The sequence below is a fragment of the Drosophila obscura genome, unplaced genomic scaffold (assembly GCF_018151105.1).
Source record: "Drosophila obscura isolate BZ-5 IFL unplaced genomic scaffold, ASM1815110v1 contig_9, whole genome shotgun sequence".
NCBI lineage: Eukaryota > Metazoa > Arthropoda > Insecta > Diptera > Drosophilidae > Drosophila > Drosophila obscura.
This window is the reverse complement of record NW_024542883.1, coordinates 120,673-142,513: the sequence shown is the minus strand read 5'-3', so window position 1 is coordinate 142,513 and position 21,841 is coordinate 120,673. Positions and strand designations below refer to the sequence as shown.

At 39.4% G+C, this 21,841-nt stretch overlaps 1 protein-coding gene across 1 annotated transcript in view; it reads left to right on the top strand.

Moving 5' to 3' along the window:
- Nucleotides 1–2,395: 2,395 nt before the first annotated feature.
- LOC111078663 (nicalin) overlaps nt 2,396–21,841 on the top strand; it is a 73,660-nt gene continuing 54,214 nt past the window's right edge. The window contains exons 1-2 of the mRNA XM_022373499.2: nt 2,396–2,640; nt 15,874–15,952. Of these exons, the coding sequence (XP_022229191.1) occupies nt 2,481–2,640; nt 15,874–15,952 (239 nt within the window). The 5' untranslated portion in view covers nt 2,396–2,480. The remainder of the gene's footprint in view (nt 2,641–15,873; nt 15,953–21,841) is intronic.

Here is a 21,841-nt window from a genome sequence, read left to right as displayed (position 1 = left end):
CTGCATTAATTAGATTCTATATATTGCAATTTTTGCTTCGTGTTTGCTGGCAAAATATATCAAATTGATATAACTTTCGAGGTGGGTCGAAACATACCAGCAATACAAGCAAATACTTCGGATACTTTTCATACTCAAAAAAGATTTAAGGGGTATATTGTATGTCTGGTAAAAGTGGTTGTGTGCAACGCAGAGAAGGAAACGTTTCCGACCCCATAAAGTATATATATTCTTGATCAGCATCAATAGCCGAGTCGATAGTCTTTCCATCTCTTTCCATGATCACTAGTGAAATGGAAAACCGCGCAGACCAAACTCGAACTAAGGCTGGGGTGGACACCTTTCAAGATTCAATTCGAATAGGGTTCATTTTGCAGTTTTATATATTTTATCATATCAAAATAATTTGTTTTTAATTTTTTTTTTTATGATATAATCTCTAATTGATTTTTCAAATCTGTTCTTTTATAATTTCAAAGCAAAAAAACATCCCATATCGTGCGAATCAAACAAAACAAAGTACTCGGCAACTCTAGCAGTTGTCTGCCAACTCTCCGTGCATGGCTGCAATCAGATGTTCAAAAAAAGTAGACATCTGAATTTTACCGAGACTGTTGGCCATTGAATAACTACGGAGGCAACAGATTAGAATATAAACCTTGCAGCACAGGCTTCTTAGATCCGCATCGTTCAGACGATACGTATGTGGTTTTTGTCATTGTTTTCTGAAAGTACTGCTAATTTAGCTCATTACAATTACCAGTTTTTCGTATAATGATCGCTATGCTTCTATTTGTGCTGCCATGGGTCTGCCCTTATCCGAACACGGGTTTTTGACATAAATGCATTGGTAATAATTTGTAGAAATGGTTTATTAGTTCTGTTTTGACTGCAAATGTTTTCACAATTCGCACAAAAAGTGTGCACACGTTTTACTTGAAGGGAGTTTTACTGCAATGAGCTATTTTTTGTAATGCTTAATTAAAGAACAACAGAATGCTTTCAATATAATTAATATTAAATATATTGCTCCGAATTCGACTTAAAAAAGGTGGCATTACTGTATTACCTTCGAAAGTCCGAATCGCCCTAGGTGGCTACCTCGTACTGCAGCGGATTGAACGCGGAATCGTTAATTGAAAATTCAGTCAGCGGATTGGATAGTGATTTACTAAAATGCTTATTTTATTAACTTAACATGTATAATGTTAAATTATTTAGATGAGGGTTAATCCCCATATGAACAACCTTTTTGGGAAGGTAAAATTCGAAACGTTTTTAGGTAAATTTTATGGGTGTATTTAATCAATACGCTGGATAAATTGTGAGCGATTTTGATTCCGCTGATATATCGGTCTGTGGCACCCCAGAATGGAATTTAGGTTATTTTCCAGCGGAAGTGTTTTCTGTGGCACCCCTGTATAAGAGCTAGCGAAACCAAATTTGGTTTCCGGACTCATGTGGTATCAGACTGCTACAAGTGTATTTCAAAATTTCACCCCGCCCCCTTCCGCCCCCACAATGGACGCAATATCGTAAAGAATGACCATATCTACCAGATTGCCGAGTCTGAATCAGATCGGATCATAATTATAGCCAGAATGAAGATATTAATTTTCAGTTGCTTCCCCCACCTTCTCCAGGAAGAGACCCGCTACTCATTCTCTTTCTCGCTCGCACACTCTGCCTAGTTATGTACGCGAGCGCGCTCTAGCGGAGGAGATGTATAATCTAAATGGTACATATATAATCTACATATTATATATATAATATAATAGATCTAGTTAACAGATGTAGCAAAAACATGTAAAGTGTAAAAGTCTAAAATTGTAAAAAATTAAATCAAAATCAAAAATGTATATACTGACTGAGTTCGGGTATAAGTAGAGTCGCGTCCCCAGAATCAACTGGGACGTTCCTTCTAGTATTTTCTTGATCTGAGTACTGCCTTCCGTACAGAGCCTAGAAAACAGTTTTTGCCCGAAAAAATTTCTTATCAGTTTCATACGAATATCAACCCTGATTCTGTTCGTGAGGTGTTTTCTCGGATCTGATTACTAGGCTTAAACGAAAAAACGAAAACAGCTGATGGACTGTGTGTTGTTGTTTTTCCCATTTTCCTGTCTGTAATTTTTTACATTTTCGTAGTGAGTTCCGTTTTTTCGTTGTGAATCTCAAATATTTAGAGTAGCATTTGAAATTTATCGAAAAATTATCGCATAGTAACGTGATAATTAAGAGCATCCCAGATGGATGGTGGAATAACCATCCCAGAAATGCAGGTGGGGGTTGCCAGTGTGAAAAGGCTATACAAAACATACGATTTTCGAATAATTCCTGGGCACGGTATATTTCAGTATATTTCTGACGGCCGTAGGTATATTTGATCAATAAATCCGTGGTCATACTGCATTGGTCACCTGCTCATCCACCCGGCTACTTTTATTATTATATTAATTTGTTCAATCAATAAGCATAAGATGTTGAACGAGGCAGATAGTTTTTCTGACATATTTAGAAGTGGCATACCTTATTTTCTTCTAATAGCTCTACCGGTGCTAATATCTTGCTCACCTGCAATGGCAAGCGAATTCGAAGTTATGTCCATGTCCAAATTCGATGTTAATGGGCAACATTTTGGTACGTAAATTTTCGAAGTATTCATACTATTCTTTTTTATTTAGGTTAATTTATGATCGTTTATTACAATTCGAACAATTATCAATACCCCGTTTGTTGGTATTTATTGTTTACTTTAATTGATGTATAAAAAGATTTTAATATACATACGTACAGTAAGCACACATATTATTCACACATGTTATTATACACACACACATGCACAGGTTTGCAGTGCGCTTGCGCCTGCGAATACAGCAGGCAAAACGGAACATTGTGTCGGCAGCGCAACAGCAGCTCCTCACAATAGATAGGCCCATGCCACTAACCATACAGTATATAGATGTGCCAGTTCATACACCGAACGTGTCGCAGCTGAGTTTTCTGTCCCAGGTCTCCAGGTCTTCGGCTGCTGGACCTGAGACGTTCGGGTCGTGGACCTGAGACGTTCGGCATTTTTTCGACATGTTCGATTCATGACGAGATACGAAAGCAAGCCGAGAATTGCAAATGTATGTGTGTACACAGGCACGACAAAAGTCTTATTTTCCGAAACCGTTTTGAGTTTCGTCTGACGACGGGACCTAGGGCCCCCCCCTAGGGCTAAAAGAAAAATTAGTTGAAAAAACCAAACTTCAAATAATGGATAAAAAATAGAATAGCCACTGATAACACTAGTCAATACTAGAATTGTGCTGTGGCCCAAAATAAAGATTCTTATAGATTTCGGGGTTTACAATTTTTTAACGAATTCTTTAAAGAATTTTGTAAAATCTGGTATTTTTTTTTTTGTTATTTTTCAGAGGTAGTGCTTCTATTTTTCACATAACTAAGTATCTTATATCTGGTTGCATAGACCTTTGCAGTTCTGAAAAGCTAACAAATGCAGCTATAAATCCGTCCCAGACTTTTTGTATCTGCAGCTTAACGCCTGAAAGATATTAAGCTTTCAAATTCAAATTTTATTGTTTTCTGCGGTATTTTTTTTCGATATTTTGATTTTAATAACTCGGGAAAAGTCGAAAAAAAAAATAATTCTTGGCCAACATTTTTAGTTTTAGATAGACGCATTAATTAAAATCTATGGATAAACGGTGGAGCTAAAATTCGTTAACCAAACCTCAAAAGTGAAAAAATAGACAAAAAATACTTTTTTGAATGTTGCAGGCCCAACTGCCAATTGGAAACAAAGCAAACCAAAAGGGGTTGAATTTTTGGTAAAACTTTAAAGTTGCCAGACAACTGCTAGAGTTGACGAATACTTTGTTTTGTTTGACTCGCACGATATGGGATGTTTTTTTGCTTTGAAATTATAAAAGTACATATTTGAAAAATCAATTATTTTATATCATAAAAGAAAAAAATAAAAACAAATTGTTTTGATATGATAAAATATATAAAACTGCAAAATGAACCCTATTCGAATTGAATCTTGAAAGGTGTCCACCCCAGCCTTAGTTCGAGTTTGGTCTGCGCGGTTTTCCATTTCACTAGTGATTATGGAAAGATATGGAAAGACTATCGACTCGGCTATTGATGCTGATCAAGAATATATATACTTTATGGTGTTTGGCACGGCAGGCGTCGCCATCTGCTGCTGCTGATAGTCAGACACATTACCTTGCCAATAAAATATTGGGGAGCCCAGGATATGCCTGCGGAAGAGCGACCCCAGCCAAAGCAGTGAATTTTATTAACTTAAAAAAAAACTAAGCAGCTGTCTGAGTGTAACCGTACGGAATGCAGTGCACACCTCTGGTCACACCACTGGCCGCTAGAAGAATATATGACATTTGTTTGCTAGCAATCAGTTTTTGGATCTGAGTGCTAGGCTGTAATACTACTCAACACGAGTACTCCTCAATGAACAAACCCAACTTTTTCTTAAAGATTTAGGGCTTAGAAATGGTTTGATGATAATTTTTTTGAAGGGCTTACCGTGTAGCTGTTTTAATTATCTTTTCAAAATAGCAAAGTTCTTTACAACCAGACGTAAGATACTAGAGTTTTGAAAAAAGCTATACAAAAAAATTCCAGATTTCAAAAATTCTTAAAAAAAAAGTTGTCATAGAAAAAAAAACCATAATTCTATAAAAAATTTTAAAGTCCTTGAGGAAAAAAAGTTGGATTTTGTCGAGTAGTGTAATCAAAGAAAGATTAATTTTTTTCGGTATTTGGTATTTTAGCTGGTACACGGTTGTCTTAGGATTATGCCCAAAATGAATGTCACATGGATGCAATTTGTTACTTTAACTATCATTATACATTCCCTTGTCAATTTTTCCATGAATGTAGATCATTCGTACAGGCCCAACTACACCCACAAACCACTATGCTCCCTCCGCTATGCATTATAATAGTTGGTATCCAACTTTTCTCATTGATGGCTTAATGTGTGCCAAAAGGTACACCAGGCCAAAAATCATGAAAAGCCAATAAAAACCGATTTCCATAGAATTTTTTCGGTATATTAATTTCTAAATTATTAAAAGGTAAATTTACCCTATTGACATATACCTCAGTAAAATTGATATTTGTGCAAGATTTTTATACCCGTACTCAAAAAAGAGTTAAGGGGTATATTGTATTTGTGGTAAAAGTGGATGTGTGCAACGCAGAGAAGGAAACGGTTCCGACCCCATAAAGTATATATATTCTTGATCAGCATCAATAGCCTAGTCGATATGTCCATGTCCGTCTGTCCGTCCGTCTCGATGAGAGCCTAGATCTCAGGAACTATAAAAGCTACAGAAACCAATTTTGGTTTCCAGACTCATGTGATATCACACTGCTAAAAGTGTATTTAAAAATTTCACACCGACCCCTTCCGCCCCCACAAAGGACGCAATATCGTAAAGAATTACCATATCTACCAGATTGCCGAGTTTGAATAAGATCGGATCATAATTATAGCCAGAATGAAGAAATTAATTTTCAGTTGCTTCCCCCACCTTCTCCAGGAAGATACCCGCTACTCATTCTCTTTCTCGCTCGCAATCTCTGCCTAGCTATGTACGCGAGCGCCCACTAGCGGAGGAATTGTATAATCTAAATGGTACATATGTAATCTACATGTTAGATGTATAATATACATTTTAGATGTAAATTTAGTTAACAGATGTAGAAAAAAAAAATTTTTTTTAGTTCTAAAATTCTAACGAGAAGGAACGTGTGAGTCGCTTCTGAGGACGCGACTCTACTTATACCCGTACTCAGTCAGTATATACATTTTTGAGCTTATGATTTTTAAGAATTTTAGAAAAAAAAAAATTTTACATATTAAATTTTTTTGCTACATATGATATCTACATCTACATATACAATGTATATTCTACATCTAACATGTAGATTGTACATGTTCCAATTAGATTCTACATCTCCTCCGCTAGGGGTTGCTCGCGCACTGAGCGCGGCAGAGTGTGCGAGCGAGAAGGAAAATGAGTTGCGTTGTTGTCGGCTGGAGGGGGCAGGGGAAGCAACAGAAAATTTCTTCATTCTGGCTATAATTATGATCCGATCTGATTCAGATTCGGCAATCTGGTAGATATGGGCATTCTCTACGATACTGCGTTTTTAGTTTTATCGTATCTTTAAAATTGTGCCTGCCACAGATTTTCGTCCTTTGTGGCGGGCGGAAGGAGGCGGGGCGAAATTTTGAAATACACTTGTAGCAGTGTGATATCACATGAGTCTGGAAACTAAATTTGGTTACCCTAACTCTTAAAGTCTCTGAGATCCAGGCGCTCAACAAGACGGACGGACGGACGGACGGACAGACGGACAGACAGACATGGCTATATCGACTCGGCTATTGATGCTGATCAAGAATATATATACTTTATGGGGTCGGAAAATTTTCCTTCTCTGCGTTACACGCATCCACTTTTACCACAAATCTAATATACCCCTTAACTCTTTTTTGAGTACGGGTATAAAAAATCAAATCAAAATCAAAAATGTATATACTGACTGAGTACGGGTATAAGTAGAGTCGCGTCCCTGAAGCGACTCGCACGTTCCTTCTCGTTTTTTCTATGCTACCGTTATTTTAACAGCGGCATTTACTTTTCGAGTATGCATGTTTTATCTATTATGCTTTGTGATGTTTTTTTATGCATTTATTTCTTATCAGCTTTTAATCTCTAGTACCGTTAGCATTAAGAAGAATGCAAAATGAGAATTTCAACGAAAGTTGATATTTCTGCAAAGTTACTCATTTACATTTTGAGTGGGATACGCAACTGATCTCGCGAAAAAAACTTATGAACTCGTTTGTCTAATTTAGTAAAAACGTATTTACTGTGTAATCGTTGTGCTCAGTTTAGATTTTAATTCAATTTAAATTACTGTTCATTTAAAATGCCCCGCGGAAACGAACTATCGAATGAAGAGAAGGTTAAAATCAAGACGATGGCTGATTGTGGGGTCAAAGTCGGTGTTATTGCTAAAACAATAAAGCGTCATCGAAATACAGTAACAAACTTTGTTGAGCTACTGAGCTTCTTCAGTAGCGTTTTTTTGCAAGATTATTTAAGAGACGATGATTGTTCAGTTAATATATTTACAATTTATTTTACTTCAGTTAATATATATGTATTATCCAAAACTAGCGAAAGGTGGGCGAATTTAATAACGAGAGTTAACGATGGGTCGATTGAAGACGTGGGGGCCGGTTCAAGACTGTTGAAGTTGATATGGTTATGTTAGGTTTATTTTAGAACTCTGTGACAGGCAGGTCACTGTGCCAGACAGCCAAACGTTTTACTGCGGTGATGATCGAATTTGAAGTGTGATCTGCTTTTTCTGATGAGCGGCTGACTAACGCCGAGAAAGAGCAAAGCACCAGCAAGAGCATAAGTACAAGCAAACAAACGGTTATAAAGAGAGACATTAGATTAAGAGACGATCAACTACTCTTTGTGCTGCCATGGGCCGGCGCTTAGCCGAACAAACTTTTTAAAGTGTCCGCAAAAATATGCTCAAAACAACCGTAAAGGGGCTGTTCCTAAGGTAGGTTAAATCCAGTTAAAGCTGCCAATAACTCGACAGCGGGTGGTTTTGGGACTGCGAATTTAAAAACGTTATTTTCAGCAATGAGAAAAAGTTTAATTCCCTGGCATTCCCGCCAGACTTGCCACAGGCGCAAACATAGTGGCTCACTCATTGTCTGGACCGCCTTTAGCTCTCTTGGCAAGTCTCGAATGTGCTTTGTACCAGGTCGGATAAATGCGCAGATATATACGGATCTCCTGGAATGCAAACTTATATCATTTGCAGAGGAGTTCCATGGCGAGGATTTAATATTTCAACAGGAACACGCTCCTATACATTAGAGCCCTGCACGAATCCACATGATTCATAAAATCACAGTATACTCATGCCCCTTCAATGCGTTCGATCATTACGAATCATGCCTTCAGTCAGATTCGAATCACCCGAATCACTAAAAAACCGAATCCGAGCACTGCGAATCAATATCAGCAAGCTTCGTTCGCATGGCTCTGAACTGATTCAAAACATACTACGAAGAAAACTTCCTTTGTATGCGTGCACATGTACAGTATTTATGTAAAACAAATAAATATTTTAAGGCCGAGGGCAAAGCAAAAAATCAGCAAATTTGTGAATTGCGTTCTCGTTCTCTCTACCAGAAAATCGAGTGGAGAGTAAAAGAGAGAAAAAACCGAACTGTACGAGACATGATTCGTTCGGTCCGTTTTGGGCGTACGCTTCGAAGTTATGAGAAAGCCGAATCGGTGATTCAATGGAATCGGACGAAGCGAATACCGAATCCCTGCGAATCGATTCGGTTGCTCGTTCATGCAGGGCTCTACTATACATTTTGCACGGTATACGATGACGTTTCTGGAGTCAAAAAATGTACGTTTAATGAAGTGGCCTGCATTAAGTCCGGATTTAAATCCATTGTCTAGGAATGGGAAACATTGATATAACTGTCCTCCAAAACTTGGTAAACTCGATGCCCGGACGGTTGAAACTGGTTGAACAACATAAAGGAAACACTATATACTACTAAACACAAGAAATTTTACAATTTTGTAAAGAATTATGGGTTTTTACATGGCAGAACTTTTTTTGAAAAATTTTTGAATTCTAGTATTTTTTTGTAAAGCTTTTTTCAGAGGTACCGCTTCTTTTTTCACATAACTCTAATAGCTTTCGTCTGGTTGTCAATAACTTTGCTATTTTGAAAAGATAATTAAAACAGTCTGGGAAATATAAAGCATTGAAATGCAAAAATTATGATTTTTGTGTGGTATTTTTAACGAAATTTTGACTTTAAAAACTCGGGAGTCGATTCAGGTATTGTTCTTTAAAATTTATTGAGAAACTTTGGAGCTAAAATTCGTTAACCAAACCTAAAAAATGAAAAAAATGAACAAAAAATACCTTTTCAAAGGCTGCCCAACTGTCAATTGGGAACAAAGCAAACGAAAAAGGGTTGTACATTCGGTACCTGATCGCATTCCTTTGGTATGAAATGTTGTTGACAGTTAGTTTTTTCGTTATCTGAGGTGTATACCTGTTCAGGTCAAATGTTTCCTTTATATCCTCACAAGTTCAGTTCCACACAAATTAGATCTTGTCGCGTCTACCTAATTATAGCCATAGATATATAACTCTGTGCCTTAGTGTAGTAAGAACACCAGTGGAAAGGTGCGTGTGATTTAAAAGTCGTAGCCTTTGTTCCTTGAGGAAAACACGTGTCGAGTAGTGTTACCAGAACATTTGTCCAATCTGGGCCAACAGTATATTTTTAGGCTTTTATTATCGCGGAATTTGGTAACGTCACGCTAGTAACGTTCGTCAGAAGCCTCCGCGGACTTATAGCAAAAAAAACCAAAAAGGTGATAGATTGCTAGATAATATCATTGAATAACTTTGGAAATTAACACTAAAATTTCATATACATGTACAAAATATGTTTATATTATTATTATATTATATTATATTATTATTATATTATTATTATATTATTATTATATTATATTATTATTATGTATACAAATCAATAAGATTTTTAGAACGGCCGAGCCGAATTGGCTCAAATTTTGTTCAGTTCGTATTTGCGAAGAGACTGTTTTCACGAAAGAAAATTTTGGAAAACCAACCTTCGAACGCGAAAAAGGTGATATTGTATTTGTTTCTTTTAAGAAAGTAGGCGAAGAGGCAATTGTCATAGTTGAAGATGAGTTCTAAACTCGATAAATTATTCATCAATTGAGTTATAATATGCCTGCTATTAGAAGATCAAACCTTGGACGACGTACGCGTAATCGGAATGTCTCTATTAATCTAACGTTCCGAAGTAAATGAATGGAGACGTTCCCATTTTGCACAGGTTCGCGCTGCACAATTACCACCTCAAATTTCGAATACAATTGCGCAATAGCCTGCCAACATCTTCGCTGCGTTGATATCGGTTCATTGTCTGTCGTATGCCAGCATTGCAATGCAATTAAGTTTCAATCGGAAACCCCCAGCATATGCTGCGCTGGTGGAAAGTTAAGGTTATTTAATATTGATTAATCCATAGGGCACTAATACCTTTGGGGAAAAGATCTTCCGAGGACTTCCGAGACATCATATAGAATGCATGCGGAAAAATAAAATTCGATTCTCTTTTTTTAGCTGTAATATTCAAATATTACTTGAAGAACCTAACGACTGTAAAAAGTTGAGCAGGTTTTCTACTGCCAATAACTGATTAAAATTCGGTAGCAACCTCTAAAAAATTAAAATAAAAACATGTAAATAACTATTAAATGCAAGGTAACAAAACTAGGGGGTGTCCCGTTTAAATTTCGAAAAAAAAAATGTTTGGCCCAGCCTAGTGCCTAACTTTAACTTTTATGTGAAAACCTATTCAAATAAGCAAAATTATTATTATTATTAATTTTTTTTATTAGCCATGTGTTCTAGTACTATTTTTATTATTATTATCTCTTGCGATGTCTGGACGTTGATATGCAATGACAGCACCATCAATTGGCCCATGCGACACCAAGCCGAAGCCTGTTACGCGCGGAACTCAGGTAGAAACGCAGCCCCTCCTCCCGACCGATGGGCGCTGAAGCATGACGCGCGAAGCGTGTAAGCGAACCGATCGCGAGCGTACAGGAAATATAGGTGTTAGAATAAAATTCGAGGAAAATTAGAGCTAAACATGCAAAGATAGCTGAGAAATAGTACTAATTACGGGAAAGGTATGTTAGTATTAGTGTTTTAAGAAGAGGAAGGGAACTAGTGGTGGATATTATATGGTAGAGGGAATATAGGTCCGAGCATAGGACCCTAAATGGTTCGTGCAAGGGAATAATTTGATTTACAAAGTGGAACGAACAAGGGAATAAAGTTTCTAGTTTCAAGTAAACAAACATTACTATGTGATATATAATGTAGGGCACATTTACTAAAAACCTCGTACTGTTGGCATTCTTTGAACAATTTTATTTATTAGTAGATTATTTTGTTAAGAATAGAGGCCGCTAAAAAGTTCATGTCTGAAAATAAAACCATACTCTACGAAAATTTTTTCTTTTAAATGGCTAAAGTTGCAGAAACTGTAAAAATGTTAAAAAATTTAAACTTTGATTCGCTATATCTTCATGCATATCGATTCTATCACCACAAATCAAAAATCCTGTGAAAGATGGTACAATTTTCGTGTTAATGTTGTGTTTATACCCATATATTGTATTTGTGGTAAAAGTGGATGTGTGTAACGAGGAGAAGGAAACGTTTCCGACCCAATAAATTATATTTATTCTTGATCAGCATCAATAGCCGAGTCGATATAGCCATGTCTGTCTGTCCGTCTTGATGAGCGCCTAGATCTCAGTGACTATAAGAGATAGAGCAACCAAATTTTGTATCCAGACTGCTGTGATATCATACTGCTACAAGATTATATTTCGCCCCGCCCCCTTCCGCCCCCACAAAAGACGAAAATCTGTGGCAGGCAAAATTTTACAGATACGATAAAACTGAAAACACAGTATCGTAGAGAATGATCATATCTACCAGATTGCCGAATCTGAATAAGATCGGATCATAATTATAGCCAGAATGAAGAAAATAATCTTCAGTTGCTTCCCCCGCTTCCTACAGCAAGCACGCTAGTCGGCAACAATAATCAAACTGATATACACAGAGCCAACGAACCACGGTTCTCCACAAATAGCGGTGCGTCAGCACATCCAGAAAATAAAATAGTCTTAAGCAACGCACGCAATTACTAAAATTAAGAACTCTCGATCAACAACTCTACCCATTCTGCATTATTTCGCAATCAGCGAAAAAAACAGCACGAAATTCTCGGTCACCCACTTCTTGGCGATATTTCGCAACCACTCGACCTCGAAACATCGACCCAAATTCAGATATCACCTTCGTGATGCGGAGGTAGGCTGCGATGCAGCCTCAGCTAAACACTCTCATCAAAACACACCGACCCACTAAGCAATTGTCAACGAAGCACCCAGCTTCGACCTACTTACCACGCCCCACAATTATTGTCACCCAATAATCAAAAGTTAGCAATAAGCAAATATTTCCGGGTCCCAGGTGCGAGCGCCTGCTACATAAAAGGGCCAAGATCGGCCGAAAGAGCAGGCAGTCCATCAGCCCGAACACAAGACACTGCACTAGGCAGTCCCTCAGTCACACACCCAAGACTCTGCACTAGGCAGTACATCAGACCGAACACAAGAGGCCAAGAACACAAGACACTGCACTAGGCAGTCACAAACGCAAAACACCACACAACGCAGTCCACCAGCGCACCACACAGCCAAAAGCAAGGGCAACAACGTAAATAACTAAGTGAATGAAAAGTACTGAATAAACCAAGAACAACCAAAACCAAACCAAACTCTCGCGTCATCATTTCTCCCTTGCCTACTGCATTTCAAGCCCGCCCGGCACCTGAAGTCACCTGTGATCTACAAATTTTCTTGTAGCGGACCCTTGACAGACTGATGCATACCTCAGCCTGAGATACGGGTATAGGTAGAGTCGAGTCCCCAGAAGCGACTCAACCGTTCCTTCTCGTTTTTGTTCATATTTAAACTTCAGATTTTTAGTAAAAATTATGAAATAACCCAAAACGTTTCAAGCTATAAAATGTGATTTTCGGAGGTTTGGTCAATCAATTTTAGCTCCACCGTCTCTCCATAGTTTTTATTGAATAATACCAAAGACTATAATACCAAGATGCTGCATGAGCGACCAAAAAGCTGTTCTATGGCGTGGTTTACTAGTACGCCCCACGGACAGTGGAGCACGCGGTGTCGGCTATGCAGACAGACTTCTGTTCGTACGTAACGATGCGAGCGAGCTCAAAACAGCTGAGCAGATGCGCACAGTGGTACCAACTTGATAAATTATAACGTAAAAAAGGGTTCAATACACTTTTTACACTAAAAAAATTTTCTGCTTTGAGTGCTCATATCTCCGAAACTAAAATTATCTTGAAATTTAGATTCGCTAAAGCTCTTGCAAATTTTCTATTCGATGTGTACATTTATTTTATTCAAAGCGTTCATAAAATATTTTTGACATTTGCCACCTCTTTTCGGCTGACTTTAAAAACTCGGGAGAAGTCGAAAAAAAAATAGTTCTTGGCATGCATTTTTAGTTTAAGATAGACGCATTAATAAGGAGTCGTTTAAGGTATTGTTAATTTAAATCTATGGAGAGACGGTGGAGCTAAAATTCGTTAACCAAACCTAAAACATGAAAAAATATACAAAAAATATTGTTTAGAGGAGGATACCAAATGTATCACCTTTAGTTACAAGAAAACGTCACGAACAGATTAATGTACATATATGTTTGTTTATTGATAATATGCCTGGTCGATTAGGCGACGATGTGTCAAGTGCGAGTGCTACGTCAAGACTCCGCTAAGGGCAGGCGGAACGTATTGCCCGTGCCCTAATGCAAGCGAGAGAAAGATAGATGAAGAGAGCGAAAGCGAAGACGAAAGAAAGACGAAAGCTAGATGCATATATAAACCGCGATTCGTGTTTATATATGCGACGAAAGAAAAGTGCGAGAGATTGCAAAGGCATGCAAGTGCTAGACCAGATCATGACCATTGCGAAGGCATGTTAGGGCAGACGAACCGATTTGCCCGTGCCCTACGCGATGCTACGAAATAGAGAGCGAGAGAGTGTTCGAGAGAACGAGAGAGCTAAAATGATCGATAGAACGAAAGAGCGACAGAATGAGAATGATAGAAAGGAGAAAGGCGCGAGACGAAAAAACGGTTGAAACGGCTATTACAGTGAGGGGGCGGGTGTAGATACATGTCGATTACAATTAGGTACAGTGAGCAGTGAAAATAACGAACAAATAACAGGAATTACTTTAAAGCTGCACCACTGACTAAACATACTAAATAATGCTCGGCTGGGAGACCGAACAAATATTTTTTAGGACAAAATACCGCAAAAACATTGTTCGATTTGAATTTGAAAGCTTAATATCTTCCAGGCGTTAAGCTGCAGATACAAAGTGTCTGGGTCGGATTTCTGAAAAAAAAACAATAAAAAAATTATTTAAAAAAAAACTAGAATATAAAAAAAAACCATAATTCGTTAAACATTTTTAAACCCCGAAATCTATAAGAGTATAAATATCGTGTTGACTGGTGTTATCTTTTATGTTTCTCAGTGTCCATTTTACTTTTTATTCATTATTTAAGGCCCGCCTATTCTCGTCGTCACACTTCATATTTAGTTGCTGTATTCTGTCGCTCCACTCGAAGCGGGCCGAGGCATTGAAACATCTTGGTATAGTCTTTGATAATACCTTCAACGACGCCGATTTAATGCACCTATACACAAAAAAACGAGAAGGAACGTGTGAGTCGCTTCTGGGGACGCGACTCCACTTATACCCGTACTCAGTCAGTATATACATTTTTGGGCTTATGATTTTTTAGAATTTTAAAAATAAAAAAATAAAATTTTACATTTAACATTTTTTTGCTGCATATGTTATCTACATATACATATACAATGTATATTATACATCTAACATGTAGGTTGTACATGTACCATTAAGATTCTACATCTCCTCCGCTAGGGGTTGCTCGCGCACTGAGCGCGGCAGAGTGTGCGAGCGAGAAGGAAAATGAGTTGCGTTGTTGTCGGCTGGAGGGGGCAGGGGAAGCAACTGAAAATGAAAATTTCTTCATTCTGGCTATAATTATGATCCGATCTTATTCAGATTCGGCAATCTGGTAGATATGATCATTCTCTACGATACTGCGTTTTTAATTTTAGCGTATCTTTTAAATTGTGTCTGCCACAGATTTTCGTCCTTTGTAGGATCGGAAGGGGGCGGGGCGAAATTTTTAGATACACTTGTAGCAGTGTGATATCACGTGAGTCTGGAAACAAAATTGGTTCCTCTAGCTTTTATAGTCTCTGAGATCCAGGCGTCAAACAAGACGGAAAGACGGACAGACAGACATACCTCTATCGACTCGGCTATTGATGCTGATCAAGAATATATATCATTTATGGGGTCGGAAAAGTTTCCTTCTCTGCGTTGCACACATCCACTTTTACCACAAATCTAATATACCCCTTAACTCTTTTTTGAGTACGGGTATAAAAATGTAATATGTAAAATTTTTTAAAAATAAACATTAATCATAAGCCCACAAAGTTATATACTGATTGAGTACGGGGGTGTAAAAGAGAGTCGTGTCCAAAGTAGCGCCTTACACGTTCATTCTTTTTTTTGCATTTTTCTTATGATCTTTCCACCTGATGATGATATATTTGATTGTAATTTTATAATATTTTATGTGTCCACTTTTCCACTACATCTGTCTTTCTGTTCTCACACCATCACAAGCGGTTAATTATGTTTACATTTTCTATGGGAAGGAATGAAACTTTGAAATTCCATTCCATGTCCGACCGCTTAATAGGGTAGATTCGGTAAAGGCGGTAGCTGGGAATAAGGGGCCTGTCCCCAGCAAACTTTGGCCTATTTGTAGGCCCGCTGTGGTGCCGCATGGGCACATTCTCTGCCTGACCTACTTATTGCGGTTTAAGACCGTCTGTCGTTTCCAAGTTTCCCCCAAATAGTTTCTGCAAATAATAATAGTTTCTTGATAAATCCCGATTTTAGGATCTTATATCGTATATCGAACATTTACTTTATTTAAAACCTTTTGTAATTAATAAATTATTATTTAATTCTTATTTGTAGGTAACCGGCTATCTTCAATATCCCTAGAAGCGAGATCACTGTATTCATGGAATACCTCACGACATTGTGTTCTTACACGGTAAGTCCACGCAGTACCACATGCGCACGGTACATGCTAAGGGATTGGGCGTTTAGTCTTTAAAGGCAATGAGAAATCCAGACTAGTACAGCTAGAAGTTTTAAATAAGTATTTTTCAAAATTAAAAACTTAGTGCACACCAATGAAAAAAATATTAAACAAACGTTCATATACATTTATCTCGCAAAACTTTTCGTTGCGGCTTTTTCAAAATTAAAAACTTAGTGCACACCAATGAAAAAAATATTAAACAAACGTTCATATACATTTATCTCGCAAAACTTTTCGTTGCGGCTGTCATCTTGATTTATTAAATGAGTTTGTGTTTAGATTATGTATTTTTAACTTTTCTGATATCTAAGATATAACGAGAGGGAACGGTATGTGCCGTGTTTAAAGTCGCGCCTCTACCTTTATACACGGTACATAGCCAGTCAGATTTAAATATTTTATCTGTTTCCACTTCTTCGCTACATCTGTCATTTGCATCATTACCTTCTATCTCGTTCTCCTCCGCCAGACCCGAAGATTGCACGAGGCAGAGTATACCAAGTAAACAAACATTTCTTTGTGATATATGGGGTATATTTACTAAAAACATCGTACTGTTGGCATTCCTTGAACAATTTTATTTATTAGTAGCTTATTTTGTAAGAAATTTATGCCGCTTAAAAGTTAATCTCTGAAAATAAAACCACACCCTACGAAAAAATTTTTTTTAAAAGGCTAAAGTTGCAGAAAGTTGTAAAAATGTTAGAAAATTTAAACTTTGATTCTCTATATCTGCATCAATATCTATTCTATCATCACGAATCAAATTTTCTGTGAAAGGTGGTACAATTTTCTTGTCAACGTTATGTTTTTTGTTTATATTTAAACTTTAGATTTTGATTAAAAATTATGAAAGGGCCCAAAACGTTGGGGCAGCAACGTTTCAAGCGGTAAAATGTGATTTTTGGAGGTTTGGTCAGCCAGTTTTAGATCCGCCGTCTCTTCATAGATTTGAATGAAAACTACTTTAAATGCACCTATACACAAAAATATAAGGACAGAGGAAATAAATTTGATATCACAAAGTATTGGGGTCCAATTTGAACCTGCATAAATTAGCTTTTCAGATTGACAAAATTTTTTGAGAATAGGTTGTTTGGAAAAATTTGGCAAAAAGATCGGCAATTGCCTGATCATTGTTTGCTGACATATTGAGAAAAGATAACGAGGATGGATGTGCGGGCGTTCTACGCTTACTATTTACGAAGCTGTAAAACTGTTTAGGGTCTGTGAAAATCATATCCTGCATCGAGACAGGTAGTTTTTATAGCATTGACCGTTAAGAACGGAGAAATTTGACCGAGCTATTACATAGTGAGAAAGAGAAGAGGGAGAACCAACTTCTCGAAATTTTTTAGAAACTCATTTTAAGATTTTTAGACTGGATAACTCTTTGGTAAACCAAGGAGGCTTTCCAGATCTAACCGGACAAGAAAGTGGGACACAAGAATCATAAAATGTGTCAAGTACATTGTAAAAAATGTTTGTGCCTTTCATAACGTCAGTGCACAAATACAGAGCGGACCAATCAAAATAACTAATGAGGTTATTAAGCTTCGTAAACTCGGCCTTACGAAAGCAGCGGACACGTTCAGATAGCCTACCCATTCGATCCAATACAGTAGGGTCAATATCGACCAACACTTCGAATGTAGGATGGTAGGAGTCTTCAGGTATAGTGAGCGGAAGGGCTCGGGCTAACAACGCTATGGTCGGATCCGAGACAAAGCACAGATCAAGCAATCGACCCATGGAATTTTTCACATGGTTGACTTGAGACAGGGATAGATCTAGCAAGCCGTCGATAAAGTCATGTCGTGACATGGGCACAAGGTTATTAGACTCGTTCACCGAAGACCAAACAGTACCAGTACCAATACAGTACAATACAGTTCTGGCTATAATTATGATCCGATCTGATTCAGATTCGGCAATCTGATAGAAATGGGCATTCTTTACGATACTGCGTTTGTGACTGCCACAGATTTTCGTCATTTGTGTGGGCGGAAGGGGGCGGGGCGAAATTTTGAAATACACTTGTAGCAGTGGGATATCACATGAGTCTGGAAACCAAATTTGGTTGCCCTAGCTCTTATAGTCTCTGAGATCTAGGCGCTCATCGAGACAGACAGACAGACGGACAGACAGACAGACAGACATGGCTATATCGACTTTATGGGGTCCACCACTTTTACCACAAATCTAATATACCCCTTAACTCTTTTTGAGTACGGGTATAAAAAGAAGCGCTGCCTCTGAAAAAAGGTTTAACAAAAAAAATACCAGGTTTCAAAAATTATATAATAAAAAAGTTCTGCAATAGAAAAAAAAGCATAATTCTTAAAAAAAATTTAAATCTCCCAATCTATCCGAAAAAGTCGGTTCTATTTTGTTGCTCTATCTCTTATAGTCTCTGAGATATATGCGCTCATCGAGACGGACGGGCGGACAGACAGACATGGCTATATCGACTCGGCTATTGATGCTGATCAAGAATGTATACTTTATGGGGTCGGAAACGTTTCCTTCTCAGCGTTACACACATCCACTTTTACCAAAAATCTAATATGCCCTAAACTTCTCGAGTACTGGTTTAAAAATCCATGGACTAGCTACAGCCGTTTGACCAAACTCACAGATGTAAATACTACTGTTTCATACCGATCGGTAGTTCGATAGAATTTATTTGTTACTTTCCTCGTAATAAGAATGGTCAAAATGTAGGATGACTTAATTGTAACCAATCGTTACTTGATTTACGAATTGATAACACACTTTCGAATGCTTTTAAATACTTTTTATTCAATCTCGCTCGCTCGCTTATTTCTTAGAAGTGTCGCCACGATCTCCCTCTTTATCGATACTCCTGGTACGATACTTACTATTGGTATCTCTCACGCATTGCCTCGATAGTTTGAGAGATGCCAACTCGCTTATAATTGTTAATTAAATATACACAGGAACACCTGTCTTTAAGTTGAAAATATCTCTACATGTATAACCGTATAAATAAACACCAAGTAAAACCTCAAATTTCCCTAAGTTACATTCCTTTCCCACGGTACCGGTGCACATCGATCACCTTACCGGGGACATTGGACACTTGTTGGGAGGCGATTGCTTAGGTAACCCTCGATTACCGGGCAAAACCCCCCACATGCGCAAGCCAGTCAGCAGTCTCCGACTTTCCTTACCGGGAATATTGGACACTGACTGCAGGGCTAATGATTAGGTAACCTTCTGTTACCGATCAGCCCGTTTGCACGCGCAGACTATAATTCGGCCATAGATATTTATGTAAGAACCCTTCCCACATTCTGGAGTAGAAATAAGATATCTATAAGACATTCATGGAAGGCCGGCCGATCAATAAAAAGGCAGTCCACCAGCCATCGTCGAGGGCAGTCCACCAGCCATCGTCGGAGGCAGTCCACCAGCCATCGAAGAGGACAGTCAAACCCCCATACGCGTCGTAGAACAATTAAACATAACATAACCGGGTAGAATAATAATACGGAAGAATAATGAAATCCATTAAAATTAAAAGAACCAAAAAGTGTTGTGATTTCTATTTCAATTGCTGGCAAAGTTCCTGGTTTTCCCGATAAAGTCCTCGTGAATTATAAATAACTTGTAATTCAGGACCCTGAACAGACTGATGCATACCTCAGCCTGAGATAGGACATTACAAGTGGCGCCCGAGCAGGGACCTTAAAGGATTTTTTTTGTGGAAACTTCAAGAAAACCGAAATCAGGGACTTCGTCTATTAAAGACCCACTGCCATCAAAAAGGAAAGGAAAAGGAAAAAGGAAAAGGAAATCAATAACACGCGCACTTACATAATTACGCGAAAACAAACGCGAAAGTATACGCAGTGCCGATCCTAAAAGTGCCGTTCAACAGTGACTCAGTGTCCAAAAATCAACAGAAATCAACATGGAACATCACGACGATGAACAACCAGAGGAGGCATACCCTGCGGGACACTTTTCCAATCCAGGGGTCAGCACCGGCTGGATCCACAAACTCCGTCGGGACGAACTAGAAGTCCTCGCCGAAGAATTCAGATTCGGCAGCGAAGGAACGGTCGATGAACGCCGAAAGAAATTTGCCGCACTATGCCGTACCAGCCTCACGCTCTCGCTCCAAGTCACCACTGCCCACTACTCCTGGACCATCCGACACTCGCCAAATGGATCCTAAGACCGGATTACGAGTCCCCGCAGCCACCGAATACCGCACTCCTGCATCCGAGCCCGCAAGCAAGTGGCGGGGGAACTGTTCAAAGATTTCCTCATCGAGATACGTCTACTCATGCACCACGCCAGGTACAACGCTGCCAAGGAAGTGAACAGGATCTACGACAACGCGCTGCCAGCATATCAGATGTACGTGCGCCGACACGAACTACAAAACTTAGCACAGCTCACACTGTTGGTCACAGAGTTCGAGAGCATCCAAGGGCGGACCATTCCGACCACTTTCGCACCCCCGCGGAACACGCCAAGATACCCAAGGCCAGCTACAGAGAAAAGGAACAGTGACTCGCAGCGGACGCCATTTCGGAGACCACATTGGGAATCGACAGACACACCAGGGAGACCGCCGGCTCAACCAAACAGTACGACGAATCCCGATATAGCACATCGCATGATCACGATCCCCATCGCCAACCCACGCACCGCCTGTCGCCGGTGTGGTGAAGCCGGGCATGCGGCATACGACTGCCATAGTCTCTCGATCCTATTCTGCTGGGAATGTGGCAAACGCGGCACACGGACCGTCGATTGCTGCCGCCAGAATACGTCGGGAAACGACATGCGTCCCCAACTGACACGAGATCAGCCGGGAACAACGCCTCCTCCAACCCGCGACTAAATAACTCTCTACAGGTAAGCAACGGCCGGATACGCAACGGAAGCCACAATCGACACCGGGGCATCCAGAAGCTTTATCAGCGCAAACCTCGCCCGACAACTAGACAACAACACCAACCTGCAAGATGCATGCGTCCGCATACGCCTGGCCGATGGCTCGGTCAGAGAGATCTCACAAGTTCTACTGGCGCACATCAAGCTGGATCAACGAGAGGTTCAAATCCCGCTCCTGGTCCTGCCAAACATGTTGGGACAAGTCATTGTCGGCATGGACTTCCTAGGCGCCATTGAAACAACGATCCAGTGCGGTACCACACTTCTACAATTACGAGATCAGTGCCACATACCACATATCCACACCGTTCTGACCAACAGAGTACAAGGCAACGAACTCCGACACCAGAAACCGAAGCCAACGGCGGCCGTCATACGCCAACCTATCCCAACGATTTCGGCACCCAGCAACGCCAACATGACACCCATACAAACCTCAGCGAACACACGACCACGACCTACCCCAATGAACAAAACCACCCAGATCGCCCCGAAGAACACGACACCCAGCCCAGCCCCAGCAGAGGCAAAGCGCCGGCCCACGAACATGAAGCCGAAGCCAACAACACGAAACAACAATCAAGCAACCGGGAAAAAGAGTCCCACGGTCACTACGGAGCAACCGCGTCCTAGGCCAACCACAGGGGACACATACCCCAAAGAAACTACGAGAATCTCACCCACGAGACAAGCACTAACGCACTGGAACCCGTCGCTCGAAACAGGAAGCCCAGGTCCAAGTCCAGCAACAGAGCATGTAAGTACCATCTCCTCCCAGGAGAAAGTGAACATAGAAACACCCTCAGAGACGACAATCAGCCCTGAACCAAGACAACAACATCGACACCGACAACGGCAGCAACAGATCAACAGCCCAGCAACAAGGGAAACAGCCACGCTGACCCC